Source organism: Megascapheus bottae, chromosome 13 (genome assembly GCF_031878675.1).
Source record: "Megascapheus bottae isolate mThoBot1 chromosome 13, mThoBot2.hap1, whole genome shotgun sequence".
NCBI lineage: Eukaryota > Metazoa > Chordata > Mammalia > Rodentia > Geomyidae > Megascapheus > Megascapheus bottae.
Window position 1 is genome coordinate 40,252,355 of NC_143521.1, and position 27,304 is coordinate 40,279,658.

Here is a 27,304-nt window from a genome sequence, read left to right on the forward strand (position 1 = left end):
TACTGGGACATTTTGATGAGATGCCAGCACAGAAGCAACACTTGGCTGAGTTGCATCAGCCTTATATACAAGAGCCCTTCTTCCTTCAAGGAGCATGAATCTGGACAGCAGAGAAACTTCTCATTCTACAGTTCAGAACTTCTTACTCACTGAGAATGTTTCAGAGCAAGCCATCAGCCTTAAGTAGTTCACATTTCTTGCAAATATTAGTAGCAGTTGAAACATTGAACACAGAGCTCTACTGGACTTTTAATTTCCTAAATTTCCTTAGTTTATTTTACTTCCTTTGTTTCATGTCTTATTTCAGGTCCAAAGTTGAGTAATATAAATGTTGTCACCACCTGCACGATTCTTTTAACCTCTGGTATGGGAAGAATTTTGCTTGTCAGCACTGCAAGGGATGCTTTGTATTTTTTGAGCACGTTAAGTTAATAATAATTTCTAAAAAAAAGAAATCCATTTCAAGTGTCAGTAGCATCCTATGGAGAAACTGTGAGTTAGATAGGAAGAGCGTAGTCTACAAAATTTTGCCATTCTGAAAACCAGATTGTGTTACTCACAAAGCTTACATTCCTTTCTTAAGACTTGTGTACTTCCTAAAATACTTTAGAAGATACAGTCTGATTTTGTGTGTTCTTAAGCTACACTGAAAGCATTTACTCAAAACAGACATTTACACTCAAAGTACAGTTAAGTAGTTAATTAAGATATGATTCAGTGTTATAAGTTTGTTAGTTCCAACTATACATGTTGAAACTATTGCATTTCTAATGCAGGGTGCTTAATTAACAGAATTAATGGATATTCATCTGTGTGACATTATACACAGATTAGCTCTAGAACAGTAGGACATTTCAACCCCTCTCTAATATAAAATCAGCATGCCAGTAACAATTTCCAAGGCTTGATTTCTAAATTGTCCTGAATAGTCAAAGTTAAATTAATTGTGGCAAGCTATCATTGTTATGTATGTACCTAAAAATAATGAATATGTGTGTTTGCTGAAAGGTATGCAAAGAATGTTCATTCAGGAACAGAGGGCCAGGCCCTGAGTTCAAACCCCACAACCACCACCACCACCACCACCACCAACAACAACAACAAAAAGAATGCTCACAGCAAGACTTTATGATAGCCACGAAATGAAATATATTCATAACTACAATATAATACATGTGTGATTCTTAGTACATGTAGGCAAAGCAATACTTAATATATAATGAGAAGGGATAAGCAATGCTTACATAGGATGGTATGGATGGTTTCAGCAGAATAAAGTAGAATCAAAATGCTAAACACAGAATATCTCCTGCATCATTCTACTTTAGAATTTTTCAAAATTTAATAATGCTGACATTAATTATGATGCTTTTATTTTATGGGCTTCTCCACCCTCAGGAAACACCCTGAGCTATTAAGACGTGAATGAAGCCATGTGATGGAGGTTCAGGCATGTTACCTTACTTACTCAGAAGGCTGAGAACTGAGGATTAGAGTTCAAAGTCAGCCTTGGCAGGACAAGTCCTAGAGTTTCTTATCACCAATTACTCATCGCTGCGCATGGTGGTTCATTCCTTTAACCCTAGCTACTCAGGAGACTGAGATCTGAGAATCAAAGTTCAAAGTCAGCCTGGGTACTAAAGTCGATGAGCCTCTTATCTCCAATTAACCACCAGAAAACCATAAGTGGTACTGTGTCTCAAGGGATAGGGTGGTAGCCTTGAGCTGAAGAGAGTTCAGGGACAGTGCCCAGACCCAAAGTTCAAGTCCCACAAGTGACATAAAATAAAACTTAAAGTAGAGCTGCTGCTCAAATGGTAGAGTACTAGCATTGAACAAAAAGAAACTCAAGGACAAGGCCCAGGTCCTAACTTCAATCCTCAGGACTGGCACCAAAAATAAGCAAAAGATGATGTCAAGGAGGCAGGATCTCCTGGAAAAACTATTACATTTGGCTGAACTTACACTCAGGCAATGTGAGAGTAAGAAAACTTGTTACTCGAGCAAAAAATAGCACTCATGCCAAAAAATGTCCTTAACTGTCTGATTTTTGGTTTCCTATGGTGTCCAATAGACTCATTTCAAACAATCTTACTTAGAAATTGTTTAGGAAAACCTAACAGAGATCTTTCAAATCCATAGGAGCAAAGGCTTGCCTTCTACTCAAGTCTCCAGATCCAACCAGGGCTGGAGCTCAGTGAACACTTTGTTTTCCCACTTGAATTTGAGTTCTTCTGCAAGATCACACCTGCCCATCTTGCGGAGATGACGAGCCAGAAGGCGGAGTTTGTCGGTGGCCGTCGGGAGTGATCTCTTCCAGAAGCAAAGAAGTTCATGGATCTGTTCTGTCAGATCATCGGGGTGCTTGAGTTTGATGAGTTGCATGGTGCTGCGGCCCAGAGGGAGAGACTCAGTGAGGGCCTCGGGGCCTTCGTCAGAGAGCTCCTCCGCCAGCCAGTGCAGCAAGTTATTCCAAAGGGCCTCTACAGTGCACACGCAACAATGTTAGGAGAAATACAGAGCTAGCTACCCAGGAAGACAGCCGAGAACCTCTGAACCCCTGCCACTACTAAGTCATCTTTGGAGGAAGCAACACTGGGCAATCTTGCTTTTTCTCTTCTTTTTATTGTTTTTTTATTCTTTTTTATTGTGATTAATAGAAGGATTACATTATATTGGCCAGATAGATGGTACATTACTTCACACACATTGATACCCCTTCTCATGTTTTTGTCTCCATTTGCTTCCCCTTAGCCCCTCCCCTCATCTTGTTTTCCCCCCTTCCCTATCCTATTTCAAATAAACAAATAAACATATATACAATACACCAGATAACAAGGTAAGATACTGTAACAATATGAAAATAACCAAGGGACAGCAAAGAGATGAGTGATAACAGTACATTAAGGACAACAATCACCCATTATATGGCTTTTGTTTCTATATCCTGGAGATCCTTTCATTTAGCCTCTTCCTATATGGCCTTATGTATCTAGGTTTTGCCCTATTGTAAACCTCTGCTAGAACAGTGCAAGGTTTCTACTGATTATGACAAATGAGGGAAACCTTTGAGCCTATGTTCCTTTGAGTGTGGCTTAGTTCACTTAATACGAGTTTTTCCAAGTCTTTCCATTTCCTTACAAATGGGGCAATGTCGTTCTTTCTGATGGCATCATAGAATTCCATTGTGTATAAATACCACACCTTGTTGATCTACTCATCAACTGAGGGGAACCTGGGTTGGTTCCACATCTTTGCTATGATAAATAGTGCTGCAATGAACATCGTTGTACTAAACACTGGACAATCTTAACAAAGTGTCCCAGAAGATACTGATGCTAGGGTCACCAACCATACTTTTAGAACCTCTGTGCTGAAGGATATTTATTAAAAAGATGCCTCTTTTTGTTAAAGCTAGTGTAATGTATATATTATGCACAATCTAGCTGATTATCTCTCTCAAACACAACCTTACACATACACACACACACAGAGGTATGTATACAAACAAACACCAACTTCATTACTCAAAGCCCTTTCTATGGAAAGGCTTTCACAACAGTATGTCTGCCACACATCTGCATTATTTAGATCAGAAAACACATCATCTGAATATGTACTTTACGCTCAGCACAATCCTCTACAATCCTGGGCCCTGAATGTCCTCCAAAGGCTATGTTTACCAGCCTGTGGTATTATTTGCTGGTAGTGAAATGTTCAGGAAATGAAGGCTAATGGGAGGAGGTTAGGTCATTGATTTGTCCTTTAGGGAGGTAGTGGGATCCTTACTGTTTCTCTCTTTGCTTCCAGTACCTATGAGATAGATAAACGTCGTTTGCATGACCCAATGTTTGAAAGCAAAAGGACCAAGTTAACCATGGACAAAACCCCCAGGAGTTGTGAGCCACAATAAGTAAGCCTTTTCTCTCTTTTACTCGATTCTCTCTGATCTTTTGTACAGTGACAGAAAGCTGACTGTCATAAGCCTTACTATCCATTCTTTGCTAGAATATGGTAGATCTGGATTCTAACTCATTCCTCTCTCTCAACTTTGACTCATTTTGGTCTTCTGTACAATTAATGGAAGGTTTGAGACTTACTTAATCTTGTCAGTATTCTGTTAACAAAACTCTGATTGTCTAAGTTTCTCATCATTTAAAGATTGTTATAAATTTTACCTTATTCAAAATACCTAGCCTGGGCACTGTGTGCTGTCTATTAGCTTTTTCATGTCAAGGAGTGCTCTACTACTTGAGCCATAGTTCCATTTCTGGCTTTTTTTGTTCTGGTTTTGAGGATTAGTTGGAGATTAGTGTCTTCTGGACTTTACTACCTGGACTGGTTTTGAAATGTCTCAGACTCCCGAGTAGCTAGAGTTATAGATATGAGACATTGACATTTGGCTCCATCATCCTTCTTATAGCAGCTTTGATGACATTGGTTATTAACTTGGAACTTCCCAGTATGTGGAAGATATCATATTTTTGCTTTCTCTGCGGGTTGTTGTAAATGGTAATCACTGTCCTTTCCTTTGAGCTTGAAGTTAACATTAGTAAACATGCTGAGCTTGGCATTTTGCTGGTGGTTTTTTCTTGTTTGGTTTGGTTTGGGTTTTTTTATTTGTTTATTTTTTGTTTTGCCATATCACATGCTCTCTCATTAAAAAAAATTGTTCTGTCTCTGAAAGGATGCATATTACTAAACTTTATCCCTATCTTCAGCACAAATTCATATGGAAAATCTCTGACTTTGTATCATCTGTAGTAGGGAGTCTCTGCCATCCACAGTAGGCAAGGTAGTTAAAATACACTCAAGATGCCTTCTAAGAGCAACACATTATAATATTTATACCAATTAACAGCACAAAATAAATTATTTAAGGGCTAAGTAGATAAAAGCTACCAAACCTATCCTACATCATTGTTATATACTCATATATTTATTTAAGTATGTATAACCACAACCAAATAGTAAGTTTTGTGGTTTCATATCAATATATGGCACTGTTTTAAATCTATTGATTTAATTTAATCATATCTCAATATTTATAAAGTCAAAATTTCTGAAAAAACTAATTATAGACATCTGTTTACTAAACTAAGAAGTTACATATGGTCTCAGTAAAATATTATTTATCAAAGTTTATATTTCTTGTGAATTTCAGTACAAATGTAATTAGTTGTATAAACTGAAAACAACCATTTGTTTATATATTCATGATTCCCCCAATAAAATTATTTTACTAGACTGATAAGCTTAAAACTAGTAGAAAAGTAACATTATTCTTTTTATGAAAGGATTTGAATGCACAACTAATATAAGAGTCTTAGCACTGCTGGATCACACCTATAATCCTAGCCACACAGAAGGCTGAGTAAGATGTGAAAATCATGGTACAAAGCCAGCCTGAGTAGAAAAGTCACCAAGAGTTTTAACTCCAATTAAACACATATACACACAGAGAGAGAGAGAGAGAGAGAGAGAGAGAGAGAGAGAGAGAGAGAGAGAGAGAGAGAGAGAGAGAGAGAGAGAATTAAGAGAAAGAAAGTACTTTAAAGGAAACAGAGAAAAACTTTACCTGTAGGATCTGTAGAAATTCTCTTAGTACTACGTGGACGACCGATAAGTTTTTCATGCTGTTGGAGAAAAGGAACAAATATCAAGCAGAAAAAGCATTCACGTTACACAGCAACCTTCCTTTGACCCTCACACCTTTGGAAGAACTACTGAACATTATACTTGCAGAATTCCAGCTGTATTTGTGCATACTCAGCAAATATCTCCTAAAACAATACAAATTATACCAACTCAACCTTTTAGAAATTTATTATTGCGCTCTCATGAACTCTGAAAAATCTTTTCTCCAATTAAAATTTAAAACTGTTAATGTCAGCTAACACAGATAAAGCTACTTCCAGGCCCAAAACTTGGAGCTCTATTGTTAATAAGGCAATAAAATTTTTTAAAATGCTCACTGTTATGTAGTAGCTTTATTGTAGCCTCTAGTTATCCCTTGTGTTTGAGAGACACAAAAAATAACTCCTCCTATATAACTATACTTCAGTACCTATTACATTTAGGAAAGACACAGAAAGAGAGGTTGTCACATACCCTGAAGTAAAATGAAACAGTCTAGGTCAGTTTTTAGCACTTAATGATTGCACTGTAGAAGTCATCAAATTGTTCTTATTAAATTTTGGAAAAACTAGTTGTAATTATTGATTGCATAAAGGCTTTCTAATTTCTGAAAATTCCATGTGGTCTCTCAGTAGCCAGGCCTGAACTCAACTACTACCAAGGATCTAGTCTCTGACAGCATCCTGCTCTGTAAAAAGATCAGCATTACAGTGTCGACCAAGACTCAACCCTCATTGTCATATGCTTTCAGAAAACTTAGAATGGTGCTGGCCCTAACGAAACTAGCGTCATTATAGATGAGTGACAGCAAGAAGGAAAAACACTGAAACAGACAGAAGTGTCATTGTGGCTTGGCTTTACACTTGATTTGCTTGATGTTGTAAAGTGGAAAAAATGAAATAGCATACTCTCTTTGATTCTTAGAATAATAGCCTATTTTAATCCAGCAGTCACTAATGTGAGAAAAGTCAAAATAGTGTGCTTCCTTTTTGATAATCCTGAGAGAATTTTCTGGAGGGTTACTGCTTTAGCCAAGTGACATGGCCCTTGTTTATTACATTTTAGTTACATATATCTGTTACAGTTTAATTAAACATCCGGTTAGAAGCTCCCTGCAATTTAATTGCATACTGTTAATTATGCCATATCTCTTTGCTAATGGTGAACCTGAGTTCATACAATGGGAGCAGAGGGGGTGGCAGCCTGCTGGGTTAAGGATAAAAAAGGAGCAGCTGCCTGCTCTCCATGCTTGGCAGATTTTTGATCAATGGCATACCATTCTGCAGAAATAACTATTCCTTACCCTGTTCCTTTCGCATGCCACCCCCCAACATCCACAGCTATTTCTAATTTCAAAACAACCACAGTAACTCCATTATCATTTAGTGGATATGGAAATAATAAGTGGTCAAGTTTGCCCTCTCGTTTATGTTGTTTCCTAGGCGTGAAGTCGGCAACGGCAGGATTTTTTGTTGTTGTTGTTGTTGAGTCTTATGCTAATATTTTAGCACAATTTAATATGCCATGGCTGCCTTATATACAACAGCTTTATAGAAACAGCAATAACAAAAAATACCAGGCATCTTAGTCATCTACCTCAATTCACTAACACATTTTCACAGGTAATTATTATAATATCTTGTGGCAAGAACTCCTCCATCCAGTCCTACCTCGCAATTCTCCCACCTCCACACACATACCACATGATTTTCCTGGCAAGTACGTAATTTATTTTGTAATTAGAAGACATAAAAGTGAAAGTGGCATGATTAGCAATAAACTAAGAAGGCACATATGATTTGTTTTTTTGCTTTGTATTTGTAGTATGGACTTTTTTCCCCTAGAAACTATATGTAACTCTTGACTCTTCTTTTTGTTATTTTTTTGCTTGTTTTGTTTCATTTTGTTTTGTCTTGTTTATTAGGTTAGTGTTCTTTACAATATTTGCTATTGGCTCAATGTGAGTGTAGCATAGCCATAAACTGTCTTCTCAATTTTAAAATGCCTGGTTTGCACTTTTTTTTTGTCAGTTTTTGCATTTGAACTCTGGCCCTGGGCATTGTCCATGAGCTCTTTAGCTCAAGTCTACTGCCCTACCCCTTAAGCCACAGCACCACTTCCTGTTTTCTGGTAGTTAATTGGAGATAAGAGTCTCATGGACTGTATGCCAGGGCTGGCCTTAAACTGTAATCCTCAGATCTCAGCCTCTTGACTAGTTAGAATTGCAGGAGTGAGCCACCGGGCCCAGCAGAATTGCAATTTTTTTTGATAGAACTGAATATCAATTAAAATGGATAGACTATCAGTCAAAGAGATATTGTACTGTAATTATGGGTGCAACATAACTGCCAATAAAATAAGAGCACATCTCAGTTCTGAGTGAGGAGATATGTGTGATGACATTCCTAACAATGTTCAGATATATTCAAATTTTCATTTCACAGTTGTAACTTCTTCAGGGTACCACAGGTAGGAATGGTAAACAATAGTCTTGAAATAATCATCTATTTAAAGTCTCAACTTAAAAGTAATATTGAGAGGCTGGGAATTTGGCCAAGTGGTAGAGTGCTTGCCTACCATGCACAAAGACCTGGGTTTGATTCTTTGGTACCACATATAGAGAAAAAAGCCAGAAGTAAAGCTCTAGCCTTGAGAAAGTTCAAGAATAGTGCTCTGAGCTCAAGCCCAGGACTGGCAAAAAAAAAGTAATACTGACTTCAAATAGCTATATTAGCTACTACATTTTTTATTAATTAACATGTACTAGAAATTGCCCTAAAAGAGTAAAGGATATAACTTCAGTCATATAATTTGGTGTGTGTTCACTGATCATTTTCCCTGATATGGTTATTTTCATGCCTGTTTTACAAAGAAATAAAGAAAAAGAAGAAATTTAGAAAGACAAAATAATTTGACCAGAAACATACACTGTAAATGACAGATAGCATTTTAACTACGATATGTAACCATTTGAATACCTTATTTCTAAATGTAAGTGAAAACTTGTATGTGAATTGGCTATAGCCTGGAACTTTCTGTCCTGGCACTCCACTACATCCTGTACTATGCTCACCTTAAGTGTATGCATTCTCTTCTCTAGACTTGGATATATTAAATTGAGGGAGAGAAGTTACCTCCTAGTCAGGTCACTCGTTCAACTATGACATTAAGCTAAATACTACCTATGCTTTTCAGTTCCCTCATTTAAAATACAAAATAAACTAGAAGGGTGGATCACACCTATAATCCTAGCTACTAAGAAGCTGGGTACAATGGTATCCAGCTTGGGGTACCATCCATGCAAGAAGTATAAATATGAACATCTGAATCCAAGCTAATCTCCATAAAAAGAAAGATCTTATTCAAAGAGTAACTAAAGCAACAGAGGTGAAAATGGTTGAAGCACATTACATGCATAGCAATGAAAACAGAAAAATGAAACCTGTTAAAATGCTTGAGTAAATGAAAGTGATAGAGAGGATGAGATTGGTTGAGATACATCATACAATTGTATGGAAATGTCACAACAATCTTCTGTATAACTAATATGTTCCAATATTTTTTTCTTTTATTTAAGAGGGACTTATGTGGTAGAGCATCCGTTTCTCAAGGGTGAGACCATGAGTTCAAACCACAATATGCTGATTATAAAATACAACTGCAAAAGGCATTTCATTTCCATAAACCTAAAGAAAAACTAAATACAAAAGCAATTAAAACAAAACAGCTATTAAATTCTGTTGCCAGCCACGATTCTAAACCTGGGAGTACTGATCTATTTTACAGTGAGTTTTGTTAAGTGTTAGAAAGATGTTAACACCAACCTGAAATCGACGCACAGGATCAGAGAAAGAACTGAAAAACAGAACTGTCTTGCCATGTGAATCTATTTTTACTTTAAGCTAATATATGTATTGTCCTAAAAAGTAAATTAAGCACCTGAAATTCCAACATTTTGAATAAAGGGCTATAACTAGGCAACCTCTTTTATTTTCAGGGAGTGACAGCCTTCAGCATGAACATATATAGGAAGTAATTTTGTCTTCTAATACTTCACAAGGCTGAATGCTGCTGGCTCACACTGGCAAATCTAACTACTTTAAAGCAAGCCTAGACCGGATAATGTCTAATACTCTACCTCCACTTTACCATCAAAGAAGGCTGAAGGTATAACTCAAGTGGTAGAGAAATCCATGGAAACTCTTTTTCCTATTAGGAAACAGAGGTGATAGACTCAGCTCTTCAGCACGCATGGGGGTAGATTGAAATAATGCCTGCAAACTATGTGCATATGATTATATAAATGAAGTTGGATAAAATGAATTCCAAGAAATGGAAACAAGAGTGTTTTTATTATTTTGCTTCAGTTTTTGAGTTTTTTTATTCTTTGTCATGTTTTATTTTTGTCATTTTGTTTATCTGTTTGGGGGAACAGTAAGGGGTAGCACAGAAATGGCAGGACAAAGAGTGAATAAATGTAGCCGAGATGCTTACTATATACTATGTTGAAAATGAACTATCATCTCCTTAGGTAGAGACAGGAGGGAAAAGCTGGGAAAGAATAAGGGGAAAGGTGCCAGTGTTCCAAATTAAATATACTCAATTACCTGACATATAACTGTAACCCCTCTGTACACCCCTTTACAATAACAAATTTTTTAAAAAAAGAACATGACCTAAGAAGTGGCACTGTGGCTCAAAATAATAGAGCTCTAGCCTTGAGCACAAAGCTCAAGGACAATGCTTGGGCCCTGAGTTCAAGCCCCACAACCAACAAAAATATAAAAAGAGAGGGAGGGAGGAGAGAGAGAGAGAGAGAGAGAGAGAGAGAGAGAGAGAGAGAGAGAGAGAGAGAGAGAGAGGAGAGAGGGAGAGAGGGAGAGAGGGAGAGAGGGAGAGAGGGAGAGAGGGAGAGAGGGAGAGAGGGAGAGAGGGAGAGAGGGAGAGAGGGAGAGAGGGAGAGAGGGAGAGAGGGAGAGAGAGAGAGGGCCAGGAGTTTGGCCTAGTGGTAGCGTGCTTGCCTAGCATGCACGAAGACCTGGGTTCGATTCCTTGGTACCACATACATAGAAAAAAGCCTCAAGTGGTGCTGAGGCTCAAGTGGTAGGGCTCTAGACTTGAGAAAGTCCAAGGACAGTGCTCAGGCCCTGAGCTCAAGCCCAGGACTGGTAAAGAGAGACAGACAGACAGACAGACAGACAGACAGACAGACAGACAGACAGAGAAAGAGAGAGACAGACAGAGAGACAGACTGAGAGAAAGACAGAGAGACAGAAAGAGACAAGACAGAGAGAAACAGATAGAGAGAGACAGAGAGAGGAAAGAAAGAAAGAAGTAAAAAAGAAAAATAACATGGTCTGTATTGAGAATTCAACTTAGGTTTACACAGAGTGAAACCTAAACCATATGCAATGTTTGGGTCTCTTTACATCCTTAAAAAATCACCTGAAATAAAAAAGAAATTGACTCAGTAGTTGAATGTAGAACTTAAACTGGGTAGCAGGTAATATTAGGTAGTTATTGTTTATGAGGAACGCAGAAATTGATGGGGGATGGGTCCACATATGTTCACTGCATATTCTCTTTTGGTGAGCATTAAAGAACTTACACAGACATATACACGGTTCAAGACATATACATGGTTCAAGAACACCATCATCACCCACTATTCAGTTGTTGTTCTTATGGGTATCATGAGGATGACTTCACAGTCAGTATAGAGCTTCCTGGAGTGTGAGACAGAGCTCTCTGGGCCTCACAGTGGCAGGAAATGCCTTCTCAAGAAGAGTCTGCAAAGTTGTAAAGGAATTATTCAATGAAAACTATAAAAACCTAATGAAAGAAATTAAAGAGGACTCGAGGAAATGGCTCATGGCTCATGGCTAGGGAGAATCAACATAGTGAAAATGGCTATACTGCCAAAATTGATGTACAAATTCAATGCAATCCCCATCAAAATCCCAAAGACATTCTTTATTGAAATAGAAGATGCTGGTGGTATTACAATACCAGACTTCAAACTCTACTATAGAGCCATAATAACAAAAACTGCTTGGTACTGGCACAAAAACAGACCAGAAGATCAGTGGAACAGAATAGAAGACTCAGAAATAGAACCACATACCTATAGGCAACTTGTATTTGACAAAGGAGCCAAAGATATACAATGGAACAAACACAGTCTATTCAATTATTGGTGCTGGCAAAACTGGGCAGCCACATGCAGAAAACTAAAAATTGACCCTAGCCTTTTACCATGCACAAGCATTAACTCAAAGTGGATCAAAGACCTCAACGTCAGACCAGAAACCGTGAAACTGCTACATGATAAAGTAGGAGAGACACTGGAACTCATAGGCACAGGCAACAGATTCCTGAACAGAATCCCAGGGTCACAACAGATTGGAGAGAGACTCGATAAATGGGACTACTAAAAAAGTTTCTGTACAGATAAAAACATAGTTGCAAAAGTAGAGACAGCCAACCAACTGGGAAAAGATATTCACCAAAATACATCTGACAAATGCTTAATATCTAGTATCTACAGGGAACTCAAGAAACTAATCCCCTGAAAACCCAATAAACCATTTCACTAAATGGGCAAGAGAACTAAAGAGAGACCTATCAGAAGAAGAGATTAAAATGGCAGAAAAACATATGAGAAAATGTTCATCATCTATGGTCATAAAGGAAATACAAATAAAAACAACCCTAAGATACCACCTTACCCCAACAAGAATGGTCAAGATCTTGAACTCAGACAATAACAGTTGCTGGTGGGGTTGTGGAGAAAAAGGAACCCTACTGCACTTCTGGTGGGAATGTAGACTAGTTCAGCCACTCTGGAAAGCAGTGTGGAGGTTCCTTAAAGAACTGAAAATAGACCTTCCCTACGATCCCGCCATACCACTTCTGGGCATCTATCCTGAACAGCATGACCCAGGATACTATAAAGACACCTGCTCAGCTATGTTCATCTCTGCACTATTCACAATAGCCAGGCAATGGAAACAATCCAGATGCCCTACTGCAGATGAATGGATACAGAAAATGTGGTATATATACACAATGGAATTCTACATAGCCAACAGACAAGACAAAATAATGGCATTCGCAGGGAAGTGGATGAATCTAGAGCGAATCATGTTGAGTGAGACAAGTCAAGACCTAAGGAACAAAAGGCACATGGTATCCTTAATATGCGGCTATTAAATCCAAAGAGTACAAGAGCGAGGACTCAATAACTGCATACCCAAAGCTACGGACATGGTAATGGAAATACAAACATAAGTATATAGACATAAAAACCTATGACTCTATAGACATAATATTTTATTTCATAAATTGATATGTTTCTATGACATACAAACCCTTAGCCTAATTTTGATTAAGTTCTAAATACTAAGTCCCAGTGATTGTAATTAGAGATTCCCTCCTTGAACACTTGTTTGTTAAACTTGTCATTTAAAATATGATGTAAACATAAGCCATATAATGAATGATTGTTGTTCTTAAGGTACTATGTTATCTCTCATCACTTTTGCTGTCCCTTGGTTATCTCATATTGTTACACTATCTCACTTTGTTACCTGATATATCGGATATATTTGTATTTGGTTATCTGAAATTGGATAGGGAACAGGGGAAAACAAGATGAGGGATGAGGTGGGGGGGAAGGAAATGGGGACCAAGACATGTGAAAGGGTATCAATGTATGGGAATTAATACACCATCTATCTGGCAAATATCATGTAACCCTTCTATTAATTACAATAAAAATATATGGAAAAAGTAATAAAAATATTTAACAGATAAAAAAAAGAAGAGTCTGCAGACCCATCTAAACACATGGGGAATATGTGGAATAAAGTTTAAGACCCAATCTCATGTGGTTTCTGTATCTGACTTTGTTACCTGGTATATTGTATATACGTTTGTTAGTTTATTTGAAATAGGGAAGGGAAGGGGGAAAACAAAGATGATTGGGAGGGGGTGGAGGGAGGGAAACAAAAGCATGAGAAGGGATATCAATGTGTATGAGAAGTAAAACCTAGTTCCTGATGAATGTAACTGTTACTCCTCTATACATTATCCTGACACCAACAAAAAATCTAAATATAACCAAATTAAATGATAAATATACCAAAAACATTTGGATTACTCTTTAGGATTCAGTAACTCACACCATAATCTTAGCTTCTCAAATTGCTAAGATCTGAGGGTCTTCTTTGAAGCCACCAGACTACAAGCCTGACAGATAACTTTAGATATGGAAAGGGAATCAAATTGTATAAGCCTAAAAATATCATGTTGATAGAAATTTCTGGTAGGTCATAAATTGCTGCTCTGTGGAGCAAGAAACTTCCTTAGATATTTAAGAAAATATCTTTGCAATCCACTGATGATAGACTTATAGGAACGTATAAGGAAATATATATATATTGAGATGCATTAATTTTTAGTATAAAGCTTATATTTTGTAATTGTGATTGAGAACTGAAGTTCATACGAACACATCTTTTGCAAACTGTTTGACAGAGAGTTGTAAAATTTTCAACAGTAATAAAATCTTAACAGTATCAGTCCCCCAACACATTCCTTGAAACTTCTGGAAAACAAATCTAACAAAAATTTTAATGGATCAATAATATAATTATAATGAGTAAAGCATGAATTAGAAGCTGATGGGTATAAAGATGAACACAACATGCAGTGTCTTAATTTAATTACACTGGATTATTTCCCTCTGGTGGACATTGTTCATGCCTATGAGTTTTTACTTTAAGAGCAATGTGACTTCCTGTCCAGACTCTCTTTGCCACTGGTACATTGGGTAAGTTTAGATATCTTTGGGATTAATATCATGTTTTCAATAATAAAATAATTTTCTTTATGTGCATTTCTTTTAACACATATCACATCCTGATAAATTTTTCTTGATTGTCATTATATCTTTAAATAATTTGCACTAGGGTACTATGTACACATGGTGAAAAACCATAGGTAAGACTCTTAAAAAAATAAAGTGAGAACCAAGTTCAGAATAAGAAGTGCTGACAGAGAATGGTCTACAGGAAAATAATGGAGTCATCGGGTCCTATACTGAGAGTGGGATCCTTCCAGTAATTGAATCCATATAGAGCTGTGTTTTTGTGTAGTTCAAACCATTCTTTGTTTTAAGCCTAAGCATTTTTTATGCGGCCCACTTTATCCCTGCTTCTTCATTATTTTTCTGATGCTTGCCCCACAGAGAAACATTCTTTTCATAAGGCTTCTATCTGATTAGGACAGAAGGAAGAGATCAGTGCCTTTCTTAGGCCTTGCTAAACTCCTTCATGAAATGAGGTGTTAGGATCCTGGTAACCAGATAAATTAATTCTGAAAAGCCCCTCCCCCAAAGTCAAAGATTCTGGAACAGATGGAAGAGAAGTACAACCAGTGATGACAGTACACATAAACTGAGCTAAAACGGCAACGATTCAGAAAGCACATGTGGACTACATAGAAGAAGAGTGAAGGAAAGTTCTCAGTGTCAGTCTGGAATAGACAAACCTTGTTTCTAAATCAATGCTATTGTTTTTATTTATTATCAAACAAGTTGGCAAAACATTAAGTAACCACATGTGTTACAATTCTGGCCTACTCTTCCAAAAAATTCGAGTAAATGAGTGATGTATTTGATAAACTAAGCACATCTGGCTTGAGTCTCTGACACAGTCTCTGTGAGGCACACCTGAATCATCACAGCCCACAGGAAATACTGCTTTATCCAAAAGACACTTAACCATCTCAGGATTTCACTGGCAGTGATCAAGTTCTGTCTTCAGATATTGCCATACTGTGGCAGTTCATTATTATTTATCTCAAATTGTTTCATGTATTTTAAAGTTGAATTCCTTAACTGGATTTAATATGTTTAAGAGGCTAACACTCTAACATTTCTTACTATTATACTTTTAACCCTTCAAAAATGTTTCATAGTTATTAGGTACTTAGTGTTTATTAATTAATGTGGACTGATCTCCTTTATAAAGAAAATCAATAATATTGGCAATATATGCACTACAAAATTGTTTGAACTCGTATACAATGTTTTACTCATTTACAACATTAAGGGCTATAACATAGGAGTGCAAACTCAAAAATATCAATTCCTTTTGAAATTATCAAATGTTTCCAAACAGGAAATAATATACATTCTTCCATTTCTGGAGAATTATAGAAGCCATATGAAAACATAGTTCTTACTTCCTGGGTTACTTTTAGTTTTTCTGACTTCTGAGCAGACAAAACCTTCTTTTTGATAGACACAGGTTAAAGGAGGAAGAAGGAAGAGTAGCGTGAGAGAGAATAAAGAAAGAAGGAAGGGAAAGAGGAATAGGAAATGAGAGCAAAAAGAGAAAAGGAAGAAGATGAAGAAAGGGAATGAAAAGGGGAAACATATTGTCTGATCAAATTGGTGGGAAAAACATTTTCTAAGAAAAGATCACAGAATCTTCTTTCAGAATAATGAGCTTTCTCTTTCTTCTCAGAAAGTGACATGGCCACAACTATCTTTCTCTGTTATCATCTGATAGTTTAATGACTGCGACTACAGGTATAGCTATGCCAAGTAAGAGACAAAGGCAGTCAAAACAGGTGAGAGAATTTAGAAAAGAATGTTTACAGATTGTAAAAAGCAGAGGAAGGGTCACCTAACAGCTTTTCTTGCTAAGATTCTGGTAATTTTTCCTCTGTATTTGATAACAATGCAAAAAGCAATGGATGGGTTACCAAAATTACCTCTAGTATAGAAAGTATGATTGTGACTTAAAAATAATTAACTTTCAGAAGTTTATGAAAGCAATAATAGCAAACACAAAAACAAACACCTTGGATTTTCTAAACAATGATTTAAAAATTCATGTGCCTTTTCTAATCCATTGTCCAAATAGCTAGTCATCGGCTAATACATTCCATTTTACTTTTGAACTTGAGTACAATTTTGTGAAATTATTACAGTTGAAAAAGGACCTGTGGTTGTAGATTTTTTTATGCCTCAGATCTTTTTTAATTGGTCCAGAGTACTTTAATAGTTTATATTATTAGGAAAACATATCACTCTTAGCAAGGCAGGAAGATGGAAATGAGAGCACGGAATTATGAGAAAGTAGTGAATGTGATGAACAGACTTCTGTGCTGGCATGGACAAGCTCTCTTGTTCACACAGGGTATCAGTCCATGTGGAATTAAGTGTTGAAATGGTACCATTATTTATTGGAAAATAGCATGTCATGAGTTCAGTTTTTTAAGGAAGTTTAGGCTAGCAAAACATGGGTCAACAGATGGCTTATATAAATCTGTACTGTAGGTATTACTGGGAAATTCCAGCCTCAAACCAACTCTAGTCATTAGATCTGGAGCTTTCCTTGGCTCAGAGAAAACCTTCTGGATTCAAAGGACAATGGACAACTGTACATGCAAAACACCATATGTCAGGAGATAGGAAAAAGCATGTGTTTGTTGAATGAATTAATATATTAGTGAATGAAAAATGGAAGATGGTGTATTAAAATACTGAGATCCTCAAATATGAAGTAAAATATCTTCATATCTATTGAGAATTAGAAGGCATAACTTAAGATTGTAACTTGTAATGATTTGTGTGAGTGTGAATCTCTTTTTAAGTACATACAATAAACATTAACTTCTGAATATTCAGTCTTATCTTTGAGATAGCTATTTCACAAGATTTTTTTCAGTTTTAAACTTAAAGATATAAGACAAATCCAGTCCCTATCTACTCTTTAAACTTTTGACCTCTCCCAATATAGATTGCTCTGTTTGGAGGGGGGAGAGTAAGGGGGAGGAATTAGACACAAATATTACTTAACGTGATATTATTTTTAGATATTTTCTATTGAGTTTACTTTATGTAATTTTAACACTTCAGCATCTTTTCTATTTCTGGAAAAGATAAACAACAGCATTTATTCTTCAAATGCTATTTACTATTTTTTTATGTGTACTCTTTAATTTTGACAAATATCCTAACATAAATTATGCTACAAGTAAAAATTTGCAAATAATGCCATGTTCATCAATACAAAATGATTCTAATAAACTAGTTGCATTTCCCAAAAAAATAGGACATTTTAATACTGCCTGAATAGAGTTTTATAGTTCCAGACTTCATGGACAAATTCTGTTCTCACAGTCTGACAAAAAGAAAGGCCATGGTTTCAATTCCTGTTTAATATGATACTTAGAAAAGAAGAAAAGAGTTTCCTGTGCCACCTATTCTTTCTCAAGCCTGAGGAACTTATTTGTGAAAGCTTTAAGCATGAGACAGGACTTGAGAGTCAGTCTGGAAAGCCCTGTGCAAACCCATCTGAGAAAAAAAGGAAAGTACACATGACACATGGCCAACTAAGAAAGCTAGCAAAAGTAGCAGGGGGTTCAAATGTCCTCTGTTTCAACAAGCCAGTCTCCTTTCAAGATTGGGTAATTTTAGGGCTTCTGAAATTTCCTCACTCACTTGGTCGATCGCAAACACCCAGAAGCACCTACCAACCACCTGTCGTTGTACTAGAAATATGAGCAAGAGAACACGAGTATCAGAGTGGCTGTCCTCAGCTGGAAGCTAATGCCCTTGAGGAGAGCTCTAGGTGACACCAAACATATGAAAAAGGAATAAAAAAGGGGATTTTCACACTTCAAATAGAAAAGACCCTCTTACCACACTAAAGAACATACTAGAAAATTACCACAGTCCCTGACTTGTCTCTCTATAACCACACTAGAGCAGGAGAGCAACATACAGCAATCTGGGGGGAAAAAAGTTGTTTTCAAACTGCATAGAGAGTAGGTCTGATGTTGAAAATGAAATAGAACAAATGGCTTAACTATAAAAACTCTAGGAGAAGAGAAAAGAGAAGGGAACTAGCTATGAAGGGAAAGAAAGAAGATGAAAATTAGTAGCAGAGAAACGCAACTGATAGTGGTTGTATGCTTTTGGCCATTCTCATATTAAAAATACCATGATTTGAGGCTGGGAGTTTGGCCTAGAGGTAGAGTGCTTGCCTAGCATGCATGAAGACCTGAGTTCAATTCCTCAGTACCACATACATAGAAAAGCTAGAAGTGGTACTGTGGCTCAAGTGATAGAGAGCTAGACTTGAGTAAAAATCCCAACAACAGTGTGCAGGCCCTGAGTTCAAGGGCCTGGCAAAAATAAATAAATAAAACCATGATTTTCAGTATGCTACCTATACATGCTGCAAGAAGTCCTGGATCTCCTCAAGCCGGCAAATAAAGAACTTCTCTAGAAGTTTGCTCCAATTAGGTAAAGCTGCTTTAATTGGTCAGTGTCCATAGGATATTATTTGCTAAATATTTCTACTGGTACATCCATACTAAAGCAACATATATATAGATTTTCCATACAATTCACAAGGAACCAAAAATATCTCTGCTCCATCTTATTTCCTTCACGATTAGAGCTTTTATTAGCTAAGAAAATGACAGTACAATTACTGTTAAACACATGGGAAGAATATTTCCTAGGTTTGATTCCTAACTTTGCCACTTGGGTACAGGACTTTGTTTCAGTTTCTTATGAAACGAGAATAATGGTAATGCCTCATAGAATTTATTTGTTTTTTATGTTACAGTGCTTGTAAAATATGAAAGAACTTTGGCATATTCAAAATTACCATAAGGGCTATTACATGAAGTATGCATTTCTGGGAAATTATGCCTGTCATTGCAATCAAACACATTCCATTTCCTCACCCTAACTTGCTTTATATTCTCTTCTTTTTAAATTTTTTAATTTTTTTCTACTTTTTGTTGTTGAGGTACTGTATGAAGTGTGAATTTCTGGGAAATTATCCCTGTCATTGCAATCAAACACATTCCATTCCCTCACACGAACTTTCTTTATATTCTCTTCTTTTTCAATGGCCAAATTCCTACCAACTTACAAAGCTCAGATAAAAATGCTGTACTCCTCACAAAACTCCTATTGTTTTTAGCTTTCAGAACAGCCATTTTCCTCCACTGAACACTATTACTATATTGTTTATACCAAGGGCCTAATCAACTATTATCTAAAACTGTAATTTTGTGTATATTTTGCAGGAATTTCTGTATCATAACTCATTTAGAAGAATATTACTTCACAAAAACTTAATTAGAATTATATAATATTCTATTAGTCACATAAAGCCAAATAACAAAATTAATTTTATTAATATTTAATTTAACTTAATATAGCTAAGATATTATACATTTACTGTGAAATCTATAAACAGATATACCCTATATATATACAACCATATAAACGTATCTGTAGGTACATAAAAGTATATATGTGTGTATATATATATATATATATGCTTGTATGCATTTGTACCATTTAAAAAATCTGTGGATACCTAACAGTGCACATTATATTCCATTTAGCACATTATGTTAATATTTGATGATAGTTCCATGTGGGCAGTAGAAACCATTCCAAAAAACTCAGAGTTAAGCTACAAATTTTTCTCTACGACTCTGTATGTATCATAATACCTAGTATACATGCTTCCTATTTCATAAACTCAAACAATCTTTTATTGAATTTCTTATATTGTTGGTTTACTTAAAATCTATATATTGAAGACATATTTCTGCTACTTACAACACAAAAAGAGCATACAAAATAATTTTATATCTCTTTAATGAGTAAGAAATTCATTTATAATAGATAAAATAGATAATTTCAAAGAGATTTTTGTTATGCTTCTCATTAAGATTATAGTTAAGTCCTGGATAGAAATTGTAGGTATTGCAATGTCTTAATTTTTCTGGAGAAATAATTTAATTCTACTTTCTGACAATAGTAAGGCTATGACATAAGAGTATTTACCCATGACAAGCCCTCAGGATGTTAGAAGGATCAGTGAGAATCGCTGATATCAATATAATTTTTTCCTATGTTTGAAAAGCATTCAGTGCGTTCAACAATGTCTCACTCACTCAGAAGTAGTACAGAAAATGAATGACACTTTCTACAGTTATTAACAACATTCTGTGAGAAACAGATCAGTTGAAGCTGCTCTTTTATAAAAACTAATGTGAACAGAAGTAGATACCCTAATATATATTCTTCTACTCTGAAAGTGGTCCACAAGGCTCCTTCTTTTTTTTTTGACTTATTTTTTTATTTATTTTTTTAAATATTTTTATTGTAATTAATAAAAGGGTTACATGATATTTGCCAGGTAGAAGATGCATTAATTCATATACATTGATACCCTTTCACATGTCTTGGTAACCATTATCCCCCCTCCCCCCCTCCCCCCCCCCCCCCCCCCGTCTTGGTTTTAGAACCTTGTCTCCTAACTTTCTATATCAATTAGCGAGGACCACTGACTATTGTGGAGAAAAGGAAAAAATGAACAAAAAGAGATAATCTGGAAAGTACAAATCACTTACCTTTGGCAATCTCAATGGTAATTTGCAAATTGGCAACTGACAATGGCTTTCACAAAGTGTAAGAGATTGGTCCAAGTTGGGGGCGATCTTTTCTCTAGGTACTTTGTAAATGACAATGGTGCCCTTGTAATGAGGACAGCTGTAGTTCCCAAATACATCCACCTCTTTGATTTGGAGTTCCAGCCTGGGTCTTCTTTGTAAGTGAAAAATAAATTTGAATTCTTTTCCATAATCTCTCCCATTGCCTAAGTAGAGGCAAAAACACATTGGTTATCAGAGAAGTACAGCATCTTGTCTTCAGTCCATTGAAGTCTAAAAACCAATCATTTCACTTTAAAAACTTAAACTTAAGTTTTGTGAGTGAATGCCACACATGGTCATTAAAGGTTCTAAGAAAACTAATTAAGTTTAAATAACATTGAAAGATAACCCCCTCAGTCACTCTAACCACATCTGACAATGCCTAGCAACCCACACTAGTGGCTATCCTTTGGAATAGCCCAGAAATAGAAACATTTTTCCACCGCAGCACAAATAGATGGAGCTAATCTCAAACTTCCATGTCTAATAGCTATAGAATGTATGCCACTAAAATGCCTAAGAAAATGTGGTGAATAGTTCCTTAAACTATGATACATATAGACATTTTTTTCAACTCCTTACTGAAAATACTGAACCTTTGTAAAAACAACCTTTTATCTCTACAGTTGTTCCTGTGACAGTTAGGAACTTTTGCCCTGGTATTATTAACAGTAGAAAAAGCATTGCTGTTTCCTAAGTCAGATATATACAATACACATTGCTTAAAATAGTTTTTTAGGAGTGGGGCCATTGGTCAATAAAGATCTATATTCATATCCAGTATTTATCTTGTCTATATTGCAATATTTATCTGGCTCTTTCATACGTAATAGCTTTTAGAAATTGTAACTTATTTATCTTTAACTCAAGATAAATAGCTTTTATGTCTTAGTAATGCCCTCCCAAATGAAATGATTGTCATGCTATATATTAAAGGCTCTAAAAATGGTAGCCATGATGGCAAATAATATCAGTTCATTTTTTAAAAAATAAATGGCATGATGAAGCTTTATTATTTGATTAAAATTTACTATACTTCACTAAGATATTGTGAAATTGATTCCCTAATTCTGTCTCTCATGACAATTTTTTGTTGTCCCAGGGAGAGGAAGAGACAGTGTGTGTGTGTGTGTGTGTGTCTGAGAGAGAGATGAAGAATTTTATCACAATAAATTTTATTTAGTAGTAAATTTTTCCTCCTTTTCTTTGGAAAGATATTATATTCCCTGCCAGATGCACAGCTTTTTTTAAAAATAAGTACTAGTTCTTATATAGCATACAAAAATTGAAACTATGTCATATTTTCATAGGTTCACCCCAAATCCAGAACTTATAAACCTCTTATTGCCAATTAAAAATACAAGATCTAAAAGTTATGTTTATATACAAAATAATACTTGATGATTTACAAGTAATAAATGATATGAATCTCACTGTTATAAACAGAGAATCTTATGTACAAATTTTTAAATTGCAGTTTTATTGTTTCTTTTAAAAAGTGACCTTATATGATTGAGGACCCTTGGTCCCTGACAAGAAGAGACAATTAGTATAAAGAAATCATATTATTCTAGTTTTCATCCCTTATTGATATATCAAAGGAGAAGTTAATCGAGGTCATTTCCATTCACAAGACTGTGGGCAGAAACACTGGCAGTGAACCAACAATTAAATAAATAAGTACAAAACTTCATCTGTGACAGGGGCAAAAAAGAATAGTGACAGTCTGCAAGAGAATAAGACATGATCCATGTGATCATTAAGATATCTGAACTAGAACCAGAGGGAAGGGAGGTAGGTAAAAGAAATGGAAAGAGAACCTTGCACAGAACTTCAGGCTTCCTCTCCTTGAGATTCATAAAGACTGTCACAGGCTCTGATGGAACAACATGTATCTTTAAAAAAAAAAGAAATCCTGTTCCTCCTAAGTAGAGAGGACTCTAGGCCTGAGCATTGGCCTCTAGAAAAAGCAAAGAATCTGGCCATCTTGCCTGACTTTCTTCAAGTGAAAATGATTTCTTCTCTCTACCTTTGGGAATTGAACACACATGGCCATCTGTCTTCAGGCAGTCTTAATTTAGCCTGAGCTCCTAGTCTCCACGAGAGACAATGGTATACTCAGTTCCACTGTCTATTAGAAGAACAGAAACTAACTTTTGTTTAGGGCAGTAGGTAAACACAGCTGCTGCTCTAAGTATTACAGGAAAATCATTTGCATCATTTGTTTGGGTAGGAGACTTCTGGTTTTTGATTCTATCATCAGAGAGATTTCCCCAGGGTAGACACTGTGGTTTCTGCTCCGGAAGCTAACTAGGAAGGAAATCTCTACCACCCTTCCTTCCTTGCCTTCCTTTTCCTTCTCTTTTCTTTCTCTGATATTCTCATAACTCGTTAAATCCTTTCAGGGGCTCAGATGACTGAGACCTTGCATTTGAGAGTGGAGGAGATGCTTCAGATTGAGGTGCTATGGGTCTCGTTTATTCCTGTGATAATATAAAAATAACAAATATTGGTTTCAAGTCTCATTGTATTGTTTAAGCAATAGTGAGCCATTGAATTATTTCCTAAATCAGAGAGAACACAGCTGTTATAAACACACACACACACACACACACACACACACACACACACACACAAACTCAAGTGTGTGTGCAGCAGGCTTCTGGGCCAGATATCTCCATGAAACCCATTCATAAATGTTTCCTACTATGCCACCCTAGAAACAGAATCAGAGAAGGTAAAAACTCAATGACAAAGAAATGCTTTAATAACAATTTCTTTGCTCTCCCTCCTATCATCTCTTTTTTCCTTGTTCTTTACATTCCTTTTCTTTGTCTTTAACTCTCTTCTTGTATCTTCTGTATCTCATCTATGCTCTATCTTCTTCCACTTCCTCCTAACATGTGTCATATCCATCACCTGCCTGAATCCCTGAGTGTTGTCATATATTCCCAGCCACACTGGAGGCAGAGGTAGGAAGATCACTGGCTGGCCCCAGGGGCAGAGGAGTGAGGGGAGGTTAAATAAGATTTTATATCAAACTAGAAAAGGCAAAAAAGGGATGAGAGTAAGTTTCAAGTTGTAAAGTACTTGATTATCAAATGAAAATTCTCAAGTTGAAACCAGAGCACAGAAGAAAGACAGAGGAAAAGTTGGAAGGAAGGAAGGAAGGAAGGAAGGAAGGAAGGAAGGAAGGAAGGAAGGAAGGAAGGAAGGAAGGAGAGAGAGAAGGGGAGGGGGAGAGGGAGGGAGGAAGGAGGAAAAAAGAGAAACAACAAAAAAGAAAAGGCAAATTTTTATGTCAAAAAATTGCGAGTGAGGAATGATCTAATATAAAAAATATATTGTATGTTTTCAACAGATCTTTCTGTTAAAATACATTAACATGGCTAGAAGTGGAGTCAGTCTTTGATGGCATATGCATTCAATGGGAAAGAGATTAGCTTAACTGTAATTTGGGGTGTGTTCATGGATACTGTTTGAAAAGAACACCTCTCACTACCGTTTCCTAGAGGACAGTATATAACCACACAAAACAGAAAAAAAGAGTCTGGAAGGAATGAAGTAAATATATCTTTCTCACTTCCTGTTTTGTTTTGTTTTTTTTTCCCTAAAGGCTCTCCTTTCTTCTGAGTCAAAGATTCCTTTAGTGATACAAGTTTCAGGAACTCCTTGTGAAGCTGATTGCTTCTAGTCCACCAGAGGTAGGAAACCAAAGAGATGTCTTTACACTTACTTGAACCAAATATGTTTCCAGTAAACCTTAGGAGCAGTTGCTCTCCTTCTCTTACTTGGAAATGGCGAGACGACTCTGCAAGTCCTCCAAACCCTTCCAGGCGCAAGTTCTTAAGAGTGCAGTTTAAATCTTTGAAAGGCACCACCAAAATAACGATTCTATGTGGCCTGTCCTTCTGGTGAGACATTACTACACAGGCAGTGGTGCTGAGAGAGGCTTCCTCTAAGGACTTCACAAAAGAAACCAAGTAGCTATTGTCCACAATAGAGGAGAGGTGAAGCACAATAAATCTGCAAGGAAGGAAAGAAAGAAGATCTGAGGGGAATGGCAGCCTCAAAAAAATATTGCTGATTGCTAGGCGTGCCTCTGAGCTTGCCTGCCTGCCTGCCTACCTGCCTGCCTTCCTTTCCTCTTTCTCTTTTCTTTCTTTCTTTCTCTTTCTTTCTTTCTTTCTTTCTTTCTTTCTTTCTTTCTTTCTTTCTTTCTTTCCTTTCTTTCTTTCTTTGTTTCCTTTCTTTCTTTCTTTCTTTCCTTCCTTCTTCTTTCTCCCTTCTTCCCCTCCCTTCCTTCATCCCTCCCCCCTCCTCTCTCTCTTTATTTTTTGACACTCCTGGAGCTTGAACTCAAGGCCTGGCACTGTCTCTGAGCCTTATTGTGCTCAAGGTTCTACCACCTAAGCCACAGTATCATTTCTGGATTTTTCTGAGTAGTTCATTAAAGATAAGAGTAGCACAGAATTTTTTGCCCAGGCTGGCTTCAAAGTACAATCCTCAAATCTCAGCCTCTTGAGTATCTAATCTTATGGGCATGAGTCACCTGTGCCTAGTGTCAAGCTTTATTTTAAAGCCAGTATTTGGATGACCAACTTGGATATGGATTCATGAAAGGCCTTAGTGACACATCTGGCCATTATAAAACTGGTTCAGATCATACGATGTTCTAAAACATGTTTTTAAACTAATCACATAGTCTTGGCTCAGCTCTAGAAATATAGCAGCCTGTTTTGTTGTTGTTAACATTCAATTATGGAAGCACGATTTATGGGAAGTATATCTTTGTTGTTTTTTGTTTTTGTTTTGTTTTAGTCTTCTCTACTTTTTTGTTTTGACCAAGATGATGACATTGAGTCAATGTCATTAGAATGAGCCCTAATCTAATAAGACTGGTGTTATACAATGGGTGACTTTTACCCTCAAGGAGTCCCTACAATGAAAAGAGCATCTGAGCATAGTGGTCATCTATTAACCAAGGAGATTCTGTCACATGTTCTTCCTTCACAGTTCCTAGAAGGCACATACCCTATTACACCTTACTTGGAGGTTTACAATGGGCAGAACTGAGAAAGAATACATTTCTGTTGTTCAAGCCACCCAGTTTATGATATAACTCTAGCAAATGAATAGATACTGGTACCAGGGGTGGGGGGCCAATGGGTATACAGCCAATTTTCCTACTACTTCAGAGGTCCTCTGAGGAAAGCCTTCATTCCAAATCAGAATTTTCCTATCTTCTTCCCCTGACTTATGTTTCTTTTGTGGCCGTTAGCATCCACCTGAGTAACTATCCTTGATAAATCACTTGCAGTATCATCTCATACTTAAGTTTCTGCAAAACTTCATCAAAATACTAATAGAGGCAAGGTTTTCATTTCAAAATGAAGGCTATCTTTAGACATGTGATTGGCTGTATTCATGTGTGTCTACTCCTCACAAACCTGAAAACTCTCTTCATAATGGGCTGTCTAGAAAACATGGAAATGAGAAAGCAAATGAGGCTACTGAAATAACAGACTCACTTCTTATATGCATAGTTATGAGATGAGCATAATATAAACAGCTAATTACTACTCTCATGGAACTTCAGAAATGAGGGTGTTTTCTTAAAAGTATTTTTGGAATTAGAAAATAGTGAGTAAAAATAAATGGAGTGGTTTCCAAAAATACTATCATGAGCAAACTTACAAATGGCGCGTTCACATCAGTTGTGGTTCACATTGTAAGTATATCCTCAAAGACAATATATAGAATCAGTTGAGGAATAAAAATGAAACCATCCAATTTCAGCTCTAGGTATCCACTATGGTTTATCAGGAAACAATGTGATCTATGGTCTTACCTCTCTAAGTGTTCACAGAGTTCAAATGATACCAACCCACTCTGGGTGGTTCTCACCACAACATTGTCAAGTCCAAACCAGCAGCTGTCCCGGCTTCTGAAACCCAATAATCTCAAGGTCTCACAGACATTGTTCCCAGGTTTTCTTACAGAAACACTTTTGATCCTTCACAGGAGTAAGGGGAAAGAAACAGATAAAAATGTACATAGCATAAGTCTTGCACACCACACCCATTTTTTAACTAACGTACTTACCCAATAATCAATTCATTAA

At 36.5% G+C, this 27,304-nt stretch overlaps 1 protein-coding gene across 1 annotated transcript in view; it reads right to left on the bottom strand.

The window, feature by feature from the left end:
* Positions 1-1,557: 1,557 nt before the first annotated feature.
* The window catches only part of Dthd1 (death domain containing 1), a 43,428-nt gene continuing 17,681 nt past the window's right edge, over positions 1,558-27,304 (bottom strand). Inside the window, exons 6-10 of the mRNA XM_090344088.1 lie at positions 27,032-27,196; positions 24,917-25,206; positions 21,100-21,344; positions 5,579-5,636; positions 1,558-2,483 (exon numbers count right to left, since the gene is read on the bottom strand). Of these exons, the coding sequence (XP_090200214.1) occupies positions 2,164-2,483; positions 5,579-5,636; positions 21,100-21,344; positions 24,917-25,206; positions 27,032-27,196 (1,078 nt within the window). The 3' untranslated portion in view covers positions 1,558-2,163. The remainder of the gene's footprint in view (positions 2,484-5,578; positions 5,637-21,099; positions 21,345-24,916; positions 25,207-27,031; positions 27,197-27,304) is intronic.